This window comes from Sinohyriopsis cumingii, chromosome 2 (genome assembly GCF_028554795.1).
Source record: "Sinohyriopsis cumingii isolate HCF-2022 chromosome 2, ASM2855479v2, whole genome shotgun sequence".
NCBI lineage: Eukaryota > Metazoa > Mollusca > Bivalvia > Unionida > Unionidae > Sinohyriopsis > Sinohyriopsis cumingii.
In genome coordinates, this window is record NC_142962.1 from 84,136,925 (window position 1) to 84,160,884 (window position 23,960).

At 37.2% G+C, this 23,960-nt stretch overlaps 1 protein-coding gene across 1 annotated transcript in view; it reads left to right on the forward strand.

Annotated features, from left to right (window-relative positions):
* The window catches only part of LOC149805301 (uncharacterized), a 384,402-nt gene that overhangs the window by 111,936 nt on the left and 248,506 nt on the right, over positions 1-23,960 (forward strand). The window contains exon 11 of the mRNA XM_089949218.1: positions 18,475-18,648. Coding sequence (XP_089805344.1) covers positions 18,475-18,648 — 174 coding nt within the window. The remainder of the gene's footprint in view (positions 1-18,474; positions 18,649-23,960) is intronic.

Consider the following 23,960-nt stretch of genomic DNA (forward strand, 5'->3'; position numbering starts at 1 on the left):
ATAAGCAGAAAGTAAACTAAGATCATTGATTTTTCTAAGTCTTATTAATGATTTAATGTACATGGTGGATTAAAGAGTAAATACAGTATCCTTGTGTGGAGTTGATTGTATTTCAGTTTAGTTGTTTTTCTTTTTGGCAAATAGCTAAATGAAAAACTTGTAGCATGGTAGCAAACTACTACTGTTAGTAATAATACATGTGATATATTAATAATAATATTAAAAATAATAATAATGATACTACTACTCTAAATAATGCTAACGCTTTTCAGTCCATATTACATAAATTTGTCTTGGAACCAAGTTTGATAGCTTTACTTGAGTTCAGAGGTCACCTGTATACAAGGACCACCTTAGCATTTCCATGGGTGGCTATTGTAGACAGGTTTGACTATATGTAACAAGAAACAAAAATAAATCAGTATCCCTGATACAAAAACAAAATGCAAACAACTTTTTAAAAATAGTTTGGCATTTAACAATATCTCTGTTCATAAAAATATAACAACCTTAAATATTTGTCAGTCAAAGGCACATAATGGTGGCATTCAAGTTACCTTCTTCATCTCCCCCCACCCCACCCCGACCTGACTCTTGTTCCTTGTTCTTGATGAATAGCTCTTCAATCTGCACATAGGGCACACTGGATGAACTTGCAAACTCATGATTCTTCACTAACAGTTTTATATTCCAGAGAACCACACACATAACAAATCATCAGAAAAGACTGTCTGCCCCTGAAGTAATGAGGACACATTTCACTGGAGCAAGTTAATGATGTTTAAGTGTAGCACACCTGAAAAGATTACAATATTGTATATGTACCATTTTATTTTATTTGCTAAATACTATTTACGTAGGTATTTTGTCAGTTGCCAGGTCTTCCTTATCACAGTGTTTTCAAAATATCTGGTTTCTGCAATACCATATTAATTCTACAGAATTGTAGAAAAAAAAAAAAAAAAAAAACAATTTATATCCCATTTATAAATGTATATTTATTTTCAAACCTGAGAGTGTGTGATATTCTGGAATTAGTATGGCCCCACAAGTGTACACTGTTTCCTCAGTCAGCTCTTAGATTTGACCCCTCTCCACTTCCTTTGACTTGGACCTGGAGTAAATCAGCCTGAAACATAGAGTTTTAAAACTTAATTGTCATTGAGCAAATGTGTATGAATATGTAAAACTTGTGTGGAATTTACTTTTCACAATATTGTATCTTATAATTTTAGCTTTTGTAATAATTTATCATTTTAAAATACATTAATTCCAATACACTGCATCTTTTCAAGGATCAACACCTGAAATCAGCACACATCATTAGCTTGACAAAAAGGTACAAATGATTAAAAAATATTACATATTGTTTGCATATAACATTTGCACTCTCTGACAGACATAAGCAATTAAGTTCTGTCTTAAATACAAGTAGTTGATAAGGTTTTTTTTTTCTTCATACCATGGTTTCTCAGATTCTTGACATGAAACAAAACATCTTGTTGTTTCATCAGAGTCTGAAGCCACTGTCTTTTTCTGTAATTGATGACTTTTTAAATCAAGACTCACCCTAACACAGTTTTCGTTGCTGACCTAAGATGATTCCTTCATGAAAGAAAAAAAATGCACTCTTTCTGAATCATTATTGCCCTCTTAAACTTGGACACACCCACCCTCACCCACACCCCCAAGGGACACCTGGCATAGTACCATTGCATTGAGCAATCACAATGCATATGCATTCTAACATTTGCCTTCCTCTACTTGTAAAGCATAATTTATAAAATGTGTTCATTATCCTCTTGTAAGCTAACTCAGAGGATCTCAATCCATCTTTCCAATTCAACATGTTTAGAGTTAAATATTGCAAAAAACAGTCGTGATGGAACCACTGTCTCTGATTGGCAAGCATTTGATTGATTGCAGTCTTTCTTATTCATTACTAAGGTACAAAACTTATCTGATACAAGCATCAAAATTCTGGAAAATCATAAAAGTTACCTTGTGTGTGTTTTGTGGTAGATCACAGCAAAACCTACCCTCACATGGACCTAAAACAGAAATAAACACAGAAGTGGCCTTATGATGTGTGTGACATGGTTTCTGTTTAAAATGGGCTTTTGCAGCAGCTGATCTAATGTAAATAGTCATGGTTGTGTCATTTTGTCTTAATAGCAATTACTTATCCTGCCACTGTTGTGTACCTAACCTACTTTCATGCTGAAATCTCAGTCCATTTTGATGTGAATACATCCTCCCACAGAGTGGAGAAAAAGTCAGAATGACCTTTTGCAATCCACTCTATTATTTTGCACATCACTCTTTATACATGGTTATATCCATAAAGAAGATATTGTCACCTTTTTCATGCATGCCATACTGAGTAGACATCTGCCAAAACTGTCAATAGAGAAATTACATCTGTTGCAATCTACTGCATTCAGCAGTCTTCTTCAACAGTTTTATTATTAGTCTCAGTGTTACAGCTGTCTGTTCCATTTTCTAAGAGAAAGAAAACCATATTATAGCCTTTTCCTCTTAAGTTCTTTTTAGGGCTTCAGAGGCTACCTTGTGTTCGATCTTTTTGGTGGACACATGCTCCTTGCATACATACAAACCACTGAGGTACAGGTAAGTCCTTGTGTTCTATGGAAAATAACAACAGGCTTTGACTCACATTGAGGACATCATTTCCCTTGCATGTATAAAACACTGTGGTATGGGTAAGTCCTTTTTGTTTGCCTTTGCTTCATGTAGACATTGCATATATATTTGAATGTTGCTTTGATGAACAAGTTGACAAGTGAATTATCTTGTTTTTCAGTTGGGAAAAATACAGGTAATTTTTCATGAGGTCAACTCTGTTGTTTACTTCATGTACACAGTGTTCTTAGTGCATACACAGGTGTGTACATGTTATGACACTGCATGCAACCAGGTGAGTTTTGTGCAACAACTTACTGTGTTCTTAGTGCATACAGAGAGTGTATGTGGTAAGATATTGCATACAACCATGTGAGTTTCAAGGCAACAAGTGATTTCATTATTAATTTATTACAGTATAATGTCAGAACAGTCAGGCGGAGAGTGTGGTCACTGAAAGGGTCCTTGGGATACTCACACAGATTGCAAAAGTGCTCAAAGTGCACACGAAAATTTTTAAAAAACTTTTTTGAGAATTGGTCTTGTACCAAGGCCAGGGGAACCTTCCCTCCCTGTTTTTTTTTCAGAATTTTCCAAAAAAGAATCTCTTTTATGTCTCAAATGTTGGGACAAACATCTTTAATGGCCAGTGACCTCCCCACAAAGGAGGGTTTAGATGTTCAAGAAGTCTATCGACTTCATCATGTGGAGAGACGATGAACATGTCTCATGTCTCTAGCAGCGTGCATGCCTTAGGTTGTGGATTGTTCCCTCCCATTAGGGAGGTAGAGCAGTGTGATAGTGAGTTGTGCCTTCCCATATGTTAAGCACCACATTAGCAGGTTGTGCCCTCTGTTAGGGAGGTTGAGCACTGTGACATTGGGTTGTGTCCTCCTTTTAAGGAGGTAGAGCACCGTGATAGCAGGTTGCATTCTTCTATTAGGGAGGTTGAGTACAGCGATAGCAGTTTGTGCCCTCCCTTAAATAGGCAGAGCATTGCAACTGTATTGTTGCACCCTCCCTTTAGGGATGTTGAGCACCCCATTAGTGGTTGTTTCCTCCCATCAAGGAGGTAGAGTACCGCAATACATATCTTGTTTCTGGCAACCTTCTGTTCTGGGGGCAAAACAAATCCATGATGAACAAGGTGATAAATCAGTTGAAGACAAAGTCTTTCCCATCTGTCACTCACTGGCCTCTCAGTATGTTGCCAATTATATATATGAACCACTAATGGGATGTAGGGCTTTCCACCTCAGGGCCCTTGGTCCATTATGGACCCATGGGCTTGTGGAATTTGCCTTCACAGTTGAAGTGATGCTGCAGCTCATGTGCCACTATCACCTCACCACCAGGTGGCTTCCGTTTGGAAGGCTTAAGATGATTAATCATCTAGGAAAGAGAGAAGTTCTTGTCTCCCCTCTGTAACTATTGATGAACTAGGGACAGTGGCATAGAGTGCCCCTATGCCCCTTCCATCAAGGGACATGCTGATGCCCAGCCACTCTCTAACTCAGAGCGTCTTTTACTATGATGATTATGATGCAATCTCTCCTCATTGCCTCCAGTGAGCTCTAGACAGAAGCTGTGGCAATGACATCTTCTCTCAGGCCCACCCCTTCATCTCAGATGGACCAGGAAGAGGAGGTCTGGTCATTTGATAATGTGGTAAATTAGTTTTACCATCTGTTCCCCATGGACTTGTGACCCCAACCGGCAGACAGTCCATGAGCATCCTTCCATTTTGGGAAAAATCTCCATGGTACCAGCTCAACCAGACTTCTTATATTCATACATGATTGAGGAAATATCATGGAAGTATTCACAAGGCCAGTGGAGTCAGCAGCATAGAGGATGGTCTGTTCCTCCCTCAACAATGAGATCCCCTATATCTTCTTCCAGCTACTGGGAACATTTCCTGAAATGGTCTATCAAACCTCCTTTGTACGCCATTGCAGCCAAAGTGGGTATATCTGTGGGAGCCTGGGCACAGCTTCTCAGCAAAACAATTGATGCCATGGAGCAGGAAACTGGTTTCTTTTAATCATAGGTTTGCATGCCAACCTATTTTCAGCTACTTCCTTTAGTATGCTGAGAAAGGCCTCTTTGAATGAAGCCACATTACAGCATGAGCAGGATGCTGTGGCCATATATCTTGCCATGCACTATGTTGCCATGGCATTATTGATGGACTTTATGCACATCAGCTGTGATGTTGCATTGGACTCCTCAAAGTCTTTCTTAACAGTAAAGACCTTAAGACTGTTCCTATTGAAGCCAAAACTCTTTTGGGGGCATCATTCCTACCCTTGCTTCTCCAGCCTTGCTAGATCACAAGCATTGATCTTTCTCTCCCAGTCCATCTCAAATGACCAGGAAATGAGATCAGGCAAATTGCCCTCAGGGGCCATCTGCAAATTTTTCAAGCAGGTGCAAGCCTAGTCCAGTCCCCAGATCCTGCTAGACCACTTCCTCTTCAGGTCTACAGTGCCCAGGTCACTGCAGACCCATGAGGATGTTCTGATCCTCTTTCCTATCAGCAGGAAATGGGGGGGGGACAGCCCTAGCAAATCAACCCCTCTCCTGCCTTGCATCCCCTTCATACACATCCCATTAGGTGCTTGCTCAGACCTTGTTGGGGCTTGGTCAAGCATTGTAAGATGGTGGATAGGCCTTCTCCATTGTAAATGAGGGTTATCTCCAGTTTCAGGAACAACCCCCACTATCAAGGATCCCCATTTTCTTTCCCCAGTCCAATCTGGTGGAATTGAAGGAAAAGGTGCACATGCTTTTGCAGAAAGGGCAGTTGAGAGGATCTTGAACAATCTGTCTACTCCCAAATCTTCCTGATCACCTAGAAAAGTGGGAAATTTCAAACCTTACTCATCATTTCCCACTCATCCAGTTTCTGTTAGAGGAAACCTTCTAGATGGATCTTCCCGGATCATGGGAGTGGTTTGCGGTCTTCCTCTGAATACAGGAAACATTTATTTTCTAGTATTTTGACAAGTGGCTGATCAACAGTGTTCAAGTTTAGCCCCTTCATCAGGATCTGTTCTGCTCTTGGTCCACCTAAGGCAATTGGGTCTCTTATCCAACCTCAAAGTTGGAACTTGTTCCATCACAAGTCTCTGCTTATGTGGGGATCAACTTTCTCACAACTAAAACTTTGTTTGGCTTCCTTTTGGATGAGGTAGATTGAATCCTGTCTCTCCTAGAAATGCTACGAACAAACCATGTTGTCTGCTCACCTTTAACTTCCCCTGCTCAGAACCTTGAATGCCACATGTGTCCTGTACATTTCCTCCTTCTCGCAAGTCAGAAGCCTCACAGAGTCTCTATCAACCTCAATTCACCTAGAGCCAGTTTTTCTCCACCTTTTACTTGATGGATCAAGAGAGACAGATTCCTGTGGGGGTTCTCATGCACATACCCAATCCCAACTCCAATCTATTTACCGATGCATCAGATTTTGGTTGTGGGGCTCATTTAAAGCTTGAGGGCATAATTCTCTATGGTTCTTGGACTCGGGCAGAATTGTCCTTCCACATCAACAACCTAGGAATGAAAGCAGTATTTCTAGAACTGCAAGTGTGCATCAACATAATAAGGAGCCACACATGCCCCGTCTCTTTGCAAGGAGGTCTGGAACCTCTTCATCTGGGCAGCTTCAGAGAATGTCACAATCTGAGTTTGCCACATTCCAGGCAAGTTGAACATATTAGCAGGAAGACCTCTAGTGGAACTTTTTGTGACCAAGCTCAACAACAAACTTCCCTTTTATGTGTCTGTCCTGGATCAGAGAGCACAGTCAGTTGATACATTCAGTGTCCAGTGGGATTGCCTTTTTGCATGTGCCTTCTCACCCTTCCAACTGCTACCAAAAGTTCTGCAATGAGTCCAAACTTCTCTGCTCAGATCATTCTCATTGCCCCATTGTGGCCCCAGCAATCATTGTCCATCAATTTCCTCAACCGGTTGATTGATCAACCCAGGTCTCTACCTCACAGGAGCGATCTCTGTCACTACACCAGGGATCCCTCCTCCACAACAGCCCACACATTATCCACCTTCTTTACTGACTCATCTCTAGCATTCTCTCCACCAGAACAGGCTTTTGGGCATCATTCAAGCCAAGAGAGCTTTTACTTCCAAGTCTATGATGCATGGTGGAGAATCTTTTGCATTTGGTGCAGTAGCAGCAACACATTTATTCTCGCTGCCCCTCTGCAACTTCCATTGCTGATTTTGTTTTGTTCCTTTTTAAGACCAAAAGATGTTCAGTATCCACTCTCAAGGGCTGTCAAGCTTCCATCACCTTGATGCTCTTGACTAGTGTTTTGGGTTCCAGAGACTTGTCTTCTGCTTTCTTATGCTCTGATGGAATCTTGTTTCTAATGGTCATTAAGCAAGCTCCATGTGAACCATTGAGTGAAGCTTCCTTTCAAAACCTCACACTTGACTGTGTTCCTACTTTTTCTTGCTTCTGCAATATAAAGAAGTGAAATTCATGCCTTGTCTATTGACACTGGCTGTCTCTGGTTTCTAGTTGGTTGCATCCTCCGATTAGGTAGGTTGTGCACAGCAGTGATGGGTTGCATAGGGAGGTAGAACATTATGACAGTGGGTTACATTCTTTTATTAAGGAGGTGGCACACTGCTGCCATGGGTTGTGCCCTCCAATTAGGGAGGTAGAACACTGCAACACATCTCATATTTGCGTTTTTCTCTAGGATCCATTGTTATGTCACAATATGGAGCCTAGAGTGACATCACCCTTCTATAGATGGACCTCTTACTCTATGGTGAGTGCAACTCAGTTTCTCTGTTTATGATGAGTTTGACTAGAGCATCAGCCATGCAATAGTGGCAGGATAAGTAATTGCTGCTATTAAAATGTAGATTTTTGGGGGGTAGAACTAATTTTAATTATGCAATACCTACCTGCTGCTATTACCTCCCATCCCACTCTTATGTTCTGGATAATTGTCATCTCAGAAAAGATGACAAATAATATCTACCTTCTACATATAACCACATGACATATAGAGTAGTGTGCAAAATAAGAGAGTGGAGTACAAAAGGTCATTCTGACTTTTTCTCCACTCTGTGGGAGGATGTATTCACATTGAACGGATGGTGAGTTTTGGGCGCTAAAATAAGTTTGCTACACAATAGCAGCAGGTAAGTATTGCATAATTAGAATTATTTTTACTTCCCAAAAAACTATATGCTTTATCTGTGTAATTTTTCACATCTTACTTACCAAGTACATCAACAGGGTCTCATTACTTTTTCATTATATGTGAAAAAAAGGGTTGTGTATCAGGCAGTATGGTAGATGGTGATAAACAGTGACAGCATCAATTTCATAAAGAAACTAAATGAACCCCAAAAATTGCTTTTCTGGGAGAGTTGGATGATTGTACTGTCCACATTTTCTTATTTTCAAGCTGAGAGTGTTTATCTATCTCACTCTATATTTTTACCATAGGTGTAAATTCCCCAGACAATTATTGTGAAATGGTTTGGTATATAGTCGCATTTTGAGTTTAAAACAAAAATAAACAAATACAAATTGGCATAAGCCTGGAATATTTGGACATATTCATTAATGTAGCAGAAAGAACAACAAAAGTCATCTTTGAGGTAGTTAACTTTTATGAGATAGATGCTTCTAATTTAGACTGCTTGTTGTAATGTCTTTTGATTTTAAAGTTAAACTTAGATCAGACTTAAGCCTGCCACTTGGTGTTTAATTCAAGTAAAATATGCTTTGAAATCAATTCAACAGGTGATTCAAGTTTCAAGATGAAACCAATTTAACTACTGAGTCGATTTTAAAATGAAAGTGTTCATAGAGCTGTTAATTTTGCAGTTTAATTAAGAAAGCAGATGAGCACACTAAAAGAGGAAGAGGGACATACTGTGGCAGCAGAAAAATGATGAGGGGCACTGGCTTCTGGTGTCTGTTAGCAATCATTTGTTATCATTGCTTCTTGAGAACTACATAGCATGCAGTTTGATCCCTAGTAAAGGTCTTACTGGTCCTAAGTGAAAGTGGTGCACCTTGGTCATCAAGTTGTGGCTATCTTGAAAACTTAGTTATCTGACTACTCCAGTCAGACCTCCTGTGTAGATTGTTGTATTGATATAGGGGTTTTGATTAAACCACTTCATTGGATACTTAGTCAAATCAAAATGAGAATAGTGCTGATTTGAAGTGGCTGCCATGGCCATCTTTAAACTTGTTATTGCTGCTGTTTCTGAATACACCCCCCCCCCCTCCCCAGCAGGCTTGGGATGTAGAATATGTCTGATGTATCCTCCTGCATGTCATAAGATGTGACACTGAGGTAACCGTTTTGCCCAGTGGAGGAGATGATCCTGGTAGTTGAGTAGAGGAGAGGCAGCACACTACTCGGACTTCAGTTTCAGCTAGGTGGGTTATCAACAGTTAGCTATTCATGCCAAGCTTCAGGGTGTCAGTTAAAGATATTCAATTTTCCTGCTCTACATACTTTTTTAAGGTCACCATTGTGATTGAAGAAACATACTTATATTTTTAGAACCTTAAAAAGGATGTGGCATCTAAGGATAGAGAAATACAGTGAATGTGTGTAAATCTTGTCCCTTTGTTGGGCTATTGTTGTGGGGAAGTGACAAAATAATAGTGTTCTTTTATGGGAAAACACCTAAATTTCAACAAATAGTGTGAGACCTGATCTCAGTAGGACCAGAAATAAGACAGTCATGGACTTGGGAGAGGAAACAGCTAAAAATCTGGGAAAATTAGCCACATGTGCATTGATTGAAACAAAAGTTAACCAAGCTATCACCTTTTGTGATAGCTAAAGCACTTTGCCCTTGACTGAAGATCCAGAAAGGGCAAAAAAAACATGACTTGGGTAAGAGCAAGAGTAAAACATAGAGATTCTAATAAGTCTCATGGTTGAACACTGATTCCTCTATTAAATCAGTATTAAATATTTTAAGTAAAATTGTTGGCTAAAATAAACACAGTTATATCAGCCACGTAAAGAAATTTGATGAAGTGGAAATGACTGAATGAGAATTTTCAGATACATTCTCACAAGAAACCTATTCTGAAAACGTACACTATATCCTAAATCTAAAAGAATAGTTTCCTTCAAAATTTCAATTCTGCACTGCTGAAGATTACAATAAACCCTTTGATCTCAGAGAACTACATCTCTCTTTTGACTAAGCCAATCCCAAACCAAAATTGCAAACTTGTTTTAAAGCTCGCAGCAAGCTTGCCACAAGCTAATTTATAAAGCTTGCAGCAAGCTTGTATTTGGAACATTGCAGAAAGCTTGCACATGCTTATTTTTGCAAGCTTGTGCAAGCTTATTTAACAAGATAGTGTCATAAGCATGCACAAGCTTAAGCTTGCACAAACTTGTGCAAGCTTGCTATTTATTTACCTAGTACAATAAGTTTGCACAAGCTTGTTACTTGCTTACACAAACTTGTTACTAGCTTGCGCAAGTTTGTTACTAGCTTGTGGTAAGCTTGCACAGATTTCTTGCTACAAGCATCTTGGCTTTCAAAAATCAGACATGATTGTGGTTTCCCAACCCCAACCCCCCAACCATGAAAATGAGAAGGGGGGTCTGGGAGTCCGAAGGCCTCTGTCCAAAATAAGACTCAACTGCTCCTGGTGGACCATATTATCATAATATATTGCAAAGTTTTACTTCATTCTAACAAAATAATCTGCATATTTAATGATTAAATAATGTAATCTTATAGTTGTGATGCAGTGGAAAACAAATCTGTTCCGCCAAAACATTAAGTTTAATTCCATTGTTCAAGTTTATTCATTCTCTGCAAGCTTACCCAAGGTTGCAGAAGTTTTATGTGTTCCCCTAGCTGCAAGTGTCACGGTGACGGTGCATGCTAGTTAGATACATGGTCTCAAACTTTCATGAGCAATGGATATATATATATATATATATATATATATATATATATATATATATATATATATATATATATATATATATATATATATATATGAAGAAACTTGTTGCAATCTAGTTTAAATTTACTTTCTGAAACATACAAGAAAGCTTGCGCAAGCTAGTTTTAATTTCTGAAGCAAACAAGAAAGCTTGTGCAAGCTTGCGGTTATATCCAGCTATCTTGCCTAAGCCTGCACTTGCTTGTACAAGCTTGCGCAAGCATCCATGTTAGCTTATAAACATCAAAGTAGCTTATTGTAAGCTTACTGCAAGCTTGCCACAAGCTTTCAGCAAGGATGCATTTTGGTTTGTGATGGCTCTTCTGCAGGACCAGATGATTTTCACTGTTGAATTTTGAAACACATATTTGTAACCATTCTTAATACACAACTTAGCATTTTCAATAAAATTGGTTACTTCCCAACTTCATAATGAGTAGTAGAGAACTACATGACTCTATTGATTGAGCTCAGCTTTTTCAGGAATACCAGATAATATCCACTACAGACTTTTGAACATTTACTTGAAACAGCTCTCAAAACATAACTGAAAACTTTGGATAAAATGTGGGAAACTGACTCCTACCATTGTGAGAAGTAACAGTGATAAACCTAGACTGGGAAACTACCTTACCAACCCAACCAACAACTGTCCATATCACTAATAAGTTTTTTCTTCAAAACCTTGGAATGAATGATAAATGACAGACTCCTCTGGTAGCTTGGGTCAAACAACTTACTATCAGAGCTTCAGTGCAGATTCAGATGTCAGAGAAGTACAGATTGACCATCTAGTCTGACTTTTAGGATTTACTATAAAACCTTACCATGGGAGCCCACACATAGGGGCAAGGGTGGGGGCACTGTACATTTTGAAGAATTTTAACATCTTTATCTTTTAACTTTTATTGTTTATTATTAAGATGCAGGTTTTTTTTCGAAGTCTTTATCTACCTATTATATATTGTTTGTAATTCTTTATATTTACATTTTTGAGATTATTTATTAATCTGCACCATGTAGCAAGCATTGTGCTGATATGGTGTTAAACCCTTATGAACAGACAGTCATTTTGACTTGGAGTTTCCACTGAAACACTTAGGATATTACCTGGTAGTTCGTTCAAAATGAAATGGTTCTGCCTTGCTGGACATCTTGAAGAGGAGAATGAAATGAAATGATGTTGATCTGATTTGCAACATGGTCACCACTACAGCCATCTTGTTATTACTGCTTCTCTTGAATGACTAGTTGTATTTACATAGGGTTTTGCACTAAATAACTTTTTGAAATAAGTAGTTGGTCAGAAATGACAATGGGGCATGTGTGACTTCCAAAGTGGCCGTCCTGTTTGCCATCCTATCTTGAAAATCATGTTATTGCCACTCATTTTAAACATCTCGTCATATCATCATGAAATTACAACAGATTCTTAGAGATTGAAATGGTCCTAAATGGAAATGATAAAGCTCCACCCTCCAACATGTCTTCATGACAACCATATGAATATTTTTTAATATTGCTACTTCTCTTAGAGTTGTGGTTGTTTTGAAACGAGATTTTTATTAAAAACACCTTTGATAAAATATAGTTGATCCTTACTGAGCATGGGGATACAATGTCCAACATTGTTACTCCAGTGTACAGATTTAAAAGAATTTTATCCCCACTCCTTCTGGGTGACATGTAATATTGACAAAATGATCTTTTTATGATCAGTAGTTGGTCACTGTTAATCTATAATGGCTATGAACATTATAGCTTTAACAAATAAAAATATGTTTTGATCCAACTTAGTATCTTTGTATATCTCAGTACTGTTGATAATGAGTTTGGTAATGTACCTTTCATAACCTCGGGTCAGCGTTTAAAGTTTCTTTCAAGATTTTGCTCATGAGTGAGTTTTTGACAAGAGGTGACTGTATACATATTGTAATTGTTCCTGATTTACCTACCCTTTTGAACCCATTTTATGCGAATGCCTTTCATAGCCTGTATTTGGAGTTAATTCTTTATATTTATCATTGTTAGGTGCCAAATTAAGATGCAAATGTTGCTTTAATTATGATATTAATTCAGTGTAGCTGTACATCATAAATCACTTAAATAATGCTCAGAGAAAGCAGCATGTATAAATGAGGTGTTTTTTATGCTAATTGTCAGATCCATTGGTTGTATTACAAGCTGTACTTTTTATCAGATTTTCATTAGCATTGCTATGTTTTCTGTTATCAGCAAGATCGTGGATGAGTTTGATAACCAGCAAACTTATATATTTGATAAGCATTGCTTTTCTCCAAAATATATTCTTGAAATGGTATGGAGTCACATCAACTGACCCTGTAGATGTACCAAATGTCACAATTTGTTGAACAGATTTGAATGAAAATCATTATGTAGCTTTTTTTATTAACAAGATCTCAGAAGAGTTCTATAATTGAAATCCACACTTAAAAATTGGTTGATCAGGGCTTTGCTTGACTGATGTTGTAGACCCATTGTAACTTTGTATATTATCAGTTTAAGCTTCCAGTATAGTTTTTGTCAGTAAGATCTTTGACAAGTTTGTTGGTTGGTGACATCCACACATGAGTGAAGTGGTCTGGGCTCTAATTTGCTTGATTTATTAAGAAGGTAATTTGGGCTGTGTTAAGCTGATGTTGTGAAATAATTAGATGTTCTGTTTATATTTTTATGTAATTTGCTCTTTAACTTTATAATAAGAAAAGAAAATTTTTCTAAAAGCAAAATTAACAAATATTGTACATTATTAATTTTAACTGGACTCTCTTTTGTTTCTACAGGATGCACCAGAGGCAGATATTGATAAAACAACTTTTTGATTTATCCAATCAATATTTTAAACCAGAACAATAACCAGTGAAATCCATGTGTATTAATGAGTTGATCTGACCTCTAAAATGCTAGCCTTCAGGACATTTTAGGATTTATTGATCAATAGATTTTGATGACACATTTTGGTTGTTTTGTTTTTGGTGCTATATGTCAGAAAGTTCTCAGATGAGGTTGTAATCAATAAAAACTGCCCATATTAATCAGATGATCTATGGTCTAATTGTCAGACATGGGGAGATATTAGAGGCTAGAACTATGGTCTGATTTTTAGTTCTACTGATCATAGAACTAAAAATATCTCATGGAATGGTCTTTTGTTCCTGTAAGCGTAGTGATGCTATCCATGGTCCACTTTGTAGAAACCTTACACAAAGTCCCCTCTTCTTGCAAGAGGTGTGGGTTGGCAGATTGTACCTTCTTTCAAGGTGTCCACTTAATTCGATTCTCATTATCTAGAGGTTGGCTGCCCTCAGTGTTATTGCCTAGTTCGAGTAAATATAAATATAACTGTCGAGTAAATATAAATATAAGTGGTGAAACTTATAGGTGGAATAGATAGAGATCTGAGCCGATATATAGAACAAACCAACATGAGCCCCCATACATGTAAACAAACAATTTAATCAATTACATAAAACAACTGTGAGAATTCATTACATCAGGAAAATACTCTGCTTTTCAAAATAAACTTTCAGCAAATTACAGAAGAAAAAAACCCACAGATTTAAATAAAGTAGCCAGTCTGTTTTACTGATAGAATTAGTTCATCATAGGATCGAGTGAACAATCGAGGTCAATGCCTTGTACAATTGCATAACCTGTTTCTTCGTTCACTCCACTTCCACTGTAGCTGTTCCTTTGACTTTTGTCAGTCTTGCCTCTTTCAGTCCTCACTCTGTGCATAGCATGTAGATTCACAGATACGTGGATCTCAGGATAAGTACGTCTCACTATATGTTTCAGAATACATCTCAGAATTAATACTTTGCAGGAGCTATTTTCTCCCCTTTAATATAAATATAAATGGAGACAACCTAAATTTTCTGTTGTTTATGATACCAGGGATTTGCATTTTCCTTTCTTGTTATCAGATCTTACTCTCTGTACTAAACAGATGCTAAGGCTGTCAGTAATAATAATAATAAAAACTAATCTACCTTGAGGCCCTCATACAAAGGAAAGTATTTATTTTAGCTGCATCTCTGAAGCCACTGGATATATTGGGTTTGGAAGAAGGAAATAGAGTGGGCATTTCTGATCTCAACTGGAATACTATTCCAGAGCAGAGTTCCGGAGTATTGGAAACTTTTTTTAAATAACTCCTTATTTGGTTTGGGAATTTTATATCAGTCGGCTCCACATGTCCTATAATGACCCTTGTTAGTTTAATGACTAATTCATCATGTATTAACATCACACATTAACACCACACTAGGCATAAAGGTTCTGAGCCAGCCTCAATTTACACAAGTGAATAAATGAAATACATTACATGGCTTCTTACATCCTTGTTTGGCGAATACACATTCGGCCTTAATCATATGTGAAATCTTCTAAATTCAGTGAATTCACATGGATCCTTGTAACTTATATTAACTGAATGTAATGCAACTTCCAAACTGGTAAGCATTATAACCCAACTTCACCACGGTGTTAAATTTATTTTCGTTGGAAACTTTGCGAAAAAAGAAAGTTGATATTGGGCTAGTGAGATTGCACATGTTTGAATATTTTCCAATGGTCAGAACATATAATACCATCTCAGTGAAATGTTGAACTGGACTTGCCCCCAAAAGTTAATTTATCCAAGATGTACCATTTTGCTTTAGGTGTTTGTGAGACAAAGGGCTCAAGGATTTTTTGCAATCTCGAATGGGTAACAGACCAGTAGCTATCAATGACGAAATATCTCTTAAAATTTTGTCTGTAGTATGAACATATTTGAATCTAGCTGATTTGCTCCAAATTTCTCCACTTAGGGACACATTTTTCAATTTTGTGGTAGTTACATCATCTAGTTATTGGTTTACATTCTCTCCTCCTTTCTGGCACCTTTAATTTAAGCAGCTCTCACAAAATATCAGTCACTACAGGGCTCATTGTGACCAAACTGCAAGTCAGACATTACCCAGCTAGCTTTAACAGTCAAAATCACTTACTTGGTCATCATGCTGACAACATTCATCATACAACAGTCTACTTCTGGAATTAATATAACTGACATTTTCAATGTTTTCTGTCTCATTAGCCTTGGTGCCAACATTCTATATAACCTTGGCAGATGGAATAGGATTGGACTCTTTGTATGTAGGGAACCCCTTGCCTACTTCAGAGTTTTTAAACATCCACTTACAGCAGTTTTTCCAATTATCGATAACATTTATGTCTGCATTTCCAGTTGCACCAGAATATTTCAGCTATCATTGCCCTATGCTTTTTGTTTTGAGGAACACATCAGCTGTGAATTTTGTTTCAGTTTTGTGCTCTGAGCAACATTATTATGTTCAAAACCCAAGAATTCTCTATCACTGGGGGCAAACAGGTTTTCTCTGTTTTTAACTTAGAGGTAACTATATTAGATATGTAGATTAGGGTCAAGAATAAAACAAATAAAAATTAATACTGTTCTAACCATGTAGAACTGGAAAATTTCAAACATTGACAACATGTATAGATACATACCTTTGTTCCCATGAATACATGTGTGCTGTACTACTAGACATAGGTCATTAGCAGAGGTTAGGTTTGAAATAACTACATGTATTACCAGTTTGACAAGGTGCAGCATTCATATATTCTGAGTGACATAATCAAGTATATTTAAATAAGGGAAGCAGTTGTGAATAACATGCCTAATGAAAATAATGGGTTTGAAATTGTAAGTTCTTGATGAGTTTGATTCAAAGCCAAGATTTAACAGCTCTAATAACTCTAAGGTAATATATTTTGACATATCACCTGTTGCACATTTATTCTGTCTGTAAGTAAAGAGTAAATATTATTGCTTTGATTGTTGCAGCTTTTGTTTGAAACTGATGCATTATTCACACATTTACAGTCTCATTCTTCAAGAAAACTGTCATTTTTCAGTTGATTAGACGTCTCTCATACCAGAATTATGGACTGGATACACGTATCAAACATCCCGTAACCTGTCCCAACATCACAAACTGGTCAATGTCATGCCAGCCAAGTTGGCCATGTTCCTCCATGACTGGACTTGACCATATAACTCTGATTGTAATGGGCCATGACCACAATTTGATCAGAATCTTTATAGGTCCCCAAGACAGGACTCATCATTACTGGCAATACCTATAAACCTTGCCACCTCAGGGTTCAACTCTATTTCTATAGTTGTACAGCAAGGAAAAAAACTAAGGAAACAGTTATAGTTTTCTCTTGCACATCAGATGCATGGATCAGTTACATGGGTCAAACATCCAGTAATCCATTCCAACAGAATGAATTGAATGACCTCATCCCCACACAGATGACCTACTTCAGTTTCAACTGGACTTGGCCAATTACAAGGGATTGTTAGGTCTACGATCAGAACATAAGTCACAGTCTCAATTCAGGGTACCGCATGAGTTTCATCAACAGATTAAGTGGAGACATATTGATAGCATGGTCCACTTCACAACAGAGACACAAAATCCTTTAACTCTAATAACAAATATGAACTTATAATGTGTGGGAGATATGATGCAATGCTGTCTATCTCCACCTTACAGACCCATCATGCCCCCAGATATTCCCACAATCTTCATCATCTGTTCTCCTCCTTAATGATTAGATTGGTGGAATTCGTATTATACTACAAAAAACCCTCAGTCTAGGCTACAGTGGAGGGATTTTCAAGGCAACCAACAAGGTCACAGGTATGTCACCAGAGTGTATGCCACTGGGAGACAATCCTACAAATAAGTGGAAAAGTCAGAGGGAGGTCGATTGTTTTCACCAGTGTTACACATGACCATCCCTATCTCAACGTCATACATTCAGTCCCCTATCCACCTTTATCACAATCTTTTATTGCTGAAATGGAGAAGAATTCCCATGACTACCTGGGGACCCAACCAGTTCCAGGGGACTCAGAATCATGTTCAGTGCCCCTACTGAGCGTGTGGCCAGAGTTCTGTGAACTCCAATGTGTCACTTATCAGTTGGTCCTTAACCTAAGCGCATTCAGTCAACTTGGTTACATGTACTCTCTCAAGTTTGAGATGGAAGGTAATAATGGGTTTTATTGCTATACATTGTTAAGACTATGCAATCAGTGTGGACTTGCAGGAGACATAATTTCATGCCCCCCACTCAAACAGCTTCTACAAGTTCTGTGATTCACCTACAGCAAGTTACAAACAACCAACTAGACATCTTTTAGAGCAAGACATGATTTTATGTGTTACTCTCCTTTCTTTATTTTCTGCATAATAGTTAATGTTTACATTTTGTTGCTAAAGACTACTAAAAGCTTCATTGGCATAATAGTTAATGTTTTCATTTAGTTGCTAGAGACTACTAAAAGCTTCATTGAGATGAGTTAGGTAATTGTTGATAACATTTTGATTTAGTCCTGTGTAGAGATTAGTGAGGCATCATTCTTTTTTTGCAGTTAATTAGATATGGTCAGAAATAATAAAGTAACAAAGCCTAACTGGAAAACACACCATGTACCGTCAGTAATGTCATGACATTTCATTATCAAGTTTGACAATATTGCATTGATTTCAGAGCAGCTGTCATATAAATTGCTTTCTGAGGATGATTTGACATTCAAAAGCAAATAGTTTCCCTAGTTGACCTCTAAGACAGTACCAAACTGACATATAAATTGACACATATTGTTTTAGATAAAGAATAAAAAGTATAGGCATTATTCTCCAGAGGGATGCTTTATAAAACTAATTTAATATTGTTAGAGTGCATGTAGTCTAATGCTAATCTGTGTAGTTCATAATTGACAAAACTTCATTTTTCAGTCCAAATTGACAGTGAGCTGGAGTGGCTGGACTGATGACCTGTCTGGCATAGGACATTATGATATAGACATATTTCGTCTAGGCACGTTATCTGGTATACCTACAGATTCAATACCTCTAAAGAGCAACAAATTGTTTATTTGCAGCACATGCCGTAATATTACATCCCAACAGGTTTGTTATTAATACTTACTAATAATAATGGTTTTTCAATCATGTTAGCCAACATTTAAAGTCTGACTGTTTTATGCTATGGAATTTACAGAGTATATGGATATTACTCAAGCAGTTCTTACCCTTAGTTAATATTTCCAATTAAGAAAGGTTGGCATTTCAGATTTAAAATGTTTTTTGTTTTGTAATGTTAAGGTGTAGACATTAGATCAGATTTGTTGATATCAGTGATATTCAAAACATAATGTATAATGTAAGTTTAAATCTGTTGAGAATTTACATGTGTATGAACTAAGATCCATCTCAAACTACAATTTGTATGTACCTAAACCAAATTCAGAGTTTCATAAGAAGAGTTTTGCATTTTCTGGAGTCAAACCATGGAATTCCATATCACCTAATATAAAGTCAGCTGACTTGTGCCGCAAACTTGATATAAAATGCACTGGAATTTATCTGTTGTTAGATAAGCATATTCTTTGTGTTCATATTGACAAACCATCTTAACAGTGAATTGTTATATCATAATCCACTGATTCTGACATCTAGCCTGAGTACTGTATGCTGTGAGATCTCCGCATTTTTTGATAATGTATTTTTTACATTTCTGTTAGTGCTTTGTCAGGTTGATCTTCGTTATCTCGTAATGGCTCTTTCAGTCAAAATAGTGTCAGACTATCGACCACTTGCTAGCAATTAATATATTTATTTAGACTGACCTTTGTATGTGGATGGTAAGTAAAATTCCTCATCTTTTCATTCATAGAATTAAATCCTTCAGAAACTCAAATTTTCTGTAGTAATCCCTATCAGAACAGAATACTTGTTGGCCTTTTTTTAAATTTCTGATGGAAGGCAGCATCACTCCATTACCAGAAATGTCACAAAAAAAAGAAAAAAGAAAAACAAGCAGACAAAAATGGACATTTACTTGTTGGTTTATCAAATAGTCATGCTACCGAAACTAGCTACAATCAACCAGCTTTTGAAGACAGGAACAGTAACAGCTACAATTGACAAATGATGGCTAATTTTTTTTGTTTTAAAATGTACACAGAAAAAAGTTTGCTGAAACTTCAAAGAAAATTGATTATCTTTGGAGCATCGATTGTTTTGTGTCAGTACTAAGCAAATGATAAAAATCTTCAGTCTACTACAATTATTTGATGTTGCCACCGCAATAAGAATGTTTGGTCCTCCAAAACTGTCCTTTGCACGAACGTCAATGACACGTTTCCTTCATCAAAAAAGTATGATTACAATCTTCATTAACAAATATAAAAAAACTTTCATCAAAGGAAGTCAGCACCAAATTTAAATAAAATCAATGGAATCTTATGGATTGTTGCATTTAACAAAGTGACTGGAACATGTGTTCATCCTGCAAAGAAGTTCAAACTTCAGTTTTCCTGTGGTTGGGATTTTAAGGCATCTGATTGCTGTCCAATACTCCTCATAGCTAAGTTCACCCTGATGAAAAAGTTCTTGAGTTCTCGTGTCTCATATTTCTAAGCCAGTGGGTTTGTTTAGCATTGAGAGAAAGTGCATGTTTTCGCATGAATTAAACAAAAAATATATGAGTTGTCATTAAATATTCCTCTAAAATCATCTTGAACAGTGCAATAATAATTAGGCAACATAAGAACTCAAATATTAAATATTAAATGTTTCTGCCAAAATAATTTTTGGGTAAGTCTCTTTTTTTATCTCACTTTTGCCAAAGGTCAGCCAATTTTTATTCAGAGACTCAAAAACCATAATGGACCAACTTTGATCCCTTTATTACTTTTAAAACCTGATAAACATTCCACCACATATGGCCTTCAATACTCCTGCTTACAAAAATAAGGTAATCAGTTAATGCTTATTGTATATACCTTATTAGCCATTTCAAGCCCATTTTTAGCCAAACAATATTGCACTGGTATAACATTTTCAGTCCATGGTAGACTGGTTCTCACTAGTTTCTGTGATGTAAGGATAAATTGCATAAAAAGTTCCATTTTGTTAGAATTGTATTAAAAAAATCTTTTTTCAAAAGTGGCTCATAAAATGGTATATTCAGTAGACAGCCTTATATTACATTATTTGTGTCCTTTTACTGGTAGAATCACATGTTTGTATTTGTATCCTTGTCTATATTTTTTTTTCTCACTATGGTAAACCCCCCTACCCCATCAGAATATTCACAATATTGCTACCACGTTCTATCCCATGGGGTGTTTGATACCTTCTCTTCTGTCATTTTTTAAACACCTGAATTTTATGTTTTTTATTACTGGATATTGATCATTGTGCCTTGATTCACATTGCAGTGTTATTGTGTTTGTTTAGATGCTCCTTTAATAAAGCTTACCACATAAGAAGAGACAAGTGACTTTTATTGTTTAGTGTTGTGGTATCCATTGGGGTGTGTGTTGCACACGTCATATAAACATAGGTGAGTATTGTAAACATGTTGTGATCAGTATTTGTTTGCTGCAGGAATTTTTATTATGAGAGAACAAACAATGTTAAGAAAGTCTTTGGTAAGTTAGGCCACAAGAAAGGCCCTTGCGACACTCACCCAGACAGCCTAACTTGTGCAGAACGCAAACACAACAATTTTTATATATTTTGTACATCATGGTCAACCAAAATCTGGAATCTATCTGATTACAGATGTACATAAGGAAGCAGAGGAAATGCCCCCACCTCCTCTTCAGAATTCTCCGGTATTTCTCTTGCATAAGACCTAGGGTCTTGCTGCAAGATGGTTAGCTCTTCAGGTCAGAAGAGCACCAGACTCAATGGAGACAAGTGAGGCCTCTCCAGAAGGGGGACTGGACATTTGAGGAGTGTGTCACCCCACCCCATTGAGAGTGGAGTAGCTGAGTACATCTCATGTTCAGATGAGCATGTTGAGCAAGGGAGAAACGGCACACCCATCACATACTGGATAGCATGTTGCACTGGAGCTTCTATGACACACAAAGCCCCTACTCAGTACAGTCATTTATTGGTGATGGTACTTCGTAATTCTGCTAATATACTTATATTGAGGCCCAACCATTCTCATGTGCAGAGTATAGTAATAATAATAATAATAATAATAAAGACTTTATTTGGAGAAGGTAAATCAATTGGTTACAGAATTAATCTACCTTGAGGCCTTCTATCTGTTATGTACAATATATGCAATATATTATACAACATGATGTGAAGATTCTGGCTTGACACTAAATAATTAAGTGATATAAAAATCAAAGTATCAAGCCTGGAACATATGCATAGGCATCTGTGAACACATAAACATGTATAAAATATAAAATATCATCCTGCATTGAAAAGTTAAACTGTGAAAATGATGCAAAATTACTGGAAAGTAGGTGGTATTTATTTTACTGAGAACTGTTTTAATTTTCTAAAGATTTCATCCATTTAAGACATTGATTATGAAAAGAAGAAATGCTTGGAGCCTGCTTTATGTCACTGGGAATGTTGTTCCGTACCAGTGGACCAGTATATTGAAAACTTTTTTTAAACAATTCCTTCTTTGGCCTTGGTAAAAATGTAATTTTTACTTCTTATGAACTTTGAATTTGGAGTACCATCAGCATCTCTTTGGTGAAAGATATTACTTAGATAGACAGGAATGGCTTTTCTTGATACTTAATACATCAAGTTGGCCTTTCTAAGAAATATTCTTTCATGTATTGTTAAAATCTTTATATTATTTATTGCATCCCGGAAATTGTACATTGATTTGAATTAAATGGCAAGCCCTCTAATGGAGTCTTAAAAGAGTGTTATGTATTTTGATGTTTTCTGTCCTCATCAACTTTAATGGGTGTCACAGAGGAAGCAGCCCAACTGATGCCACTACCTCCTCAGTTTAATGAAGAGGAGGAGATCTGGTACTTTGATGGGGTGGTGAACATTGTTTTCTGCTTCTTACTTGTGGACTTATGACCAAAACCATCAGGTGCACAGTCCAAGCAAATTCTATCCAGTTTGGAAAAGATCTGAAGGATCCAAATCTGGCCAGATTTCTGGCTACTTCCGCATTTATTCAAAATTGAAGAAATCACTCAGAGGTTTTCTGCAGGCTAGGATATTGCTTGGCAACATGAAGAGTTGTCCAATTCTCCCTTTACTTTGAGATCTGTGTCCTCTGCCTCAAGCTACTGAGTACATTCTCCCAAGTGGCCTTGCAAATCTTACCAGCTGGATGCCAGAGTGTCTCAAGTGGATATTTCTACTTGGGTCTTGACCCACCTTTCAATAAAAGGAATCAAAGCTACTGAACAGAAAACTGATTTGTTGGTTTTCATAACCTCTCATGATGACTTCTTCATAGTTACTTTTGTATGTTGAGAGTCCTCAATGAACCCAATCACATTACAATGTGTGTTGGAAGCTGTGGCTAAAACCTTTCATCATGCCCTTTCTGTATTGATGGTTTTATTGGTGGATCTCCTGCACATCAAACCATGATGTTGGCTTGGAGTCCTCTAGGGTCTCACTCAACCAAAGCAAAGATGTTCTCCAGGCTGCACCTTTTGGAAGCTGAGACCCTCTTTGGAGGACTTATTCCCATGATATAAGGAATCACCAAGACAGAGCCTTTACAACTGCTCCTGGCCCATTGCAATTGCCAGGAAGTGTGGCAATGCGAATCACCCTCAGGAGCCATTTGCAATGTTCTTTAAAAAAAGTGCTGGCCCCCATAAAACCTGCAGCCACAATTCGAACCTCCTCCTTGACCATGGGGTCAAAGGCACCATTGCTGACAACCCCAAAGAAGGAAGTTCTTTAATCATCCTTTATTCCCAAAGGAAAGAAGATGAACAGCCCTAGGAACTCAATCCCTCTCCTGCCATGCATCCCTCATCCAAGTGTCCCAGTAGGTGCTTGTCTAGGCCTCATTTCAAAGGCTCAGGAAAGCATCACAGATTTTGGCTGTGTCCTTTCCATTGTGAGTGATGGTTACTGAAAGTAATGTGATAATGGTGGTTTTAGATTTTGGTTGCTGATATAGGTCACGGCCTTCTATCTCTAATGACTTTGTGCTCATATTACATGAAATCACATGTGAACCCATGGATTGTGATCTGTGAAAGTTAATAATATGTGTCCAATGCAAGAGGATAGTCATGGATTGGGGGTAGAAGGCAGTGTCCTATATCATTAATCATTAAAACCACTGTTCACTGCTATTATGGCATACATCTTTGTGATTGTGACACGATAAATACAATGCTTGTCTTTGGTACTTGTATACTTTTGTTTTTAAAGGAAATTACTAGACTTCCCTCAACATAGTCTCACAC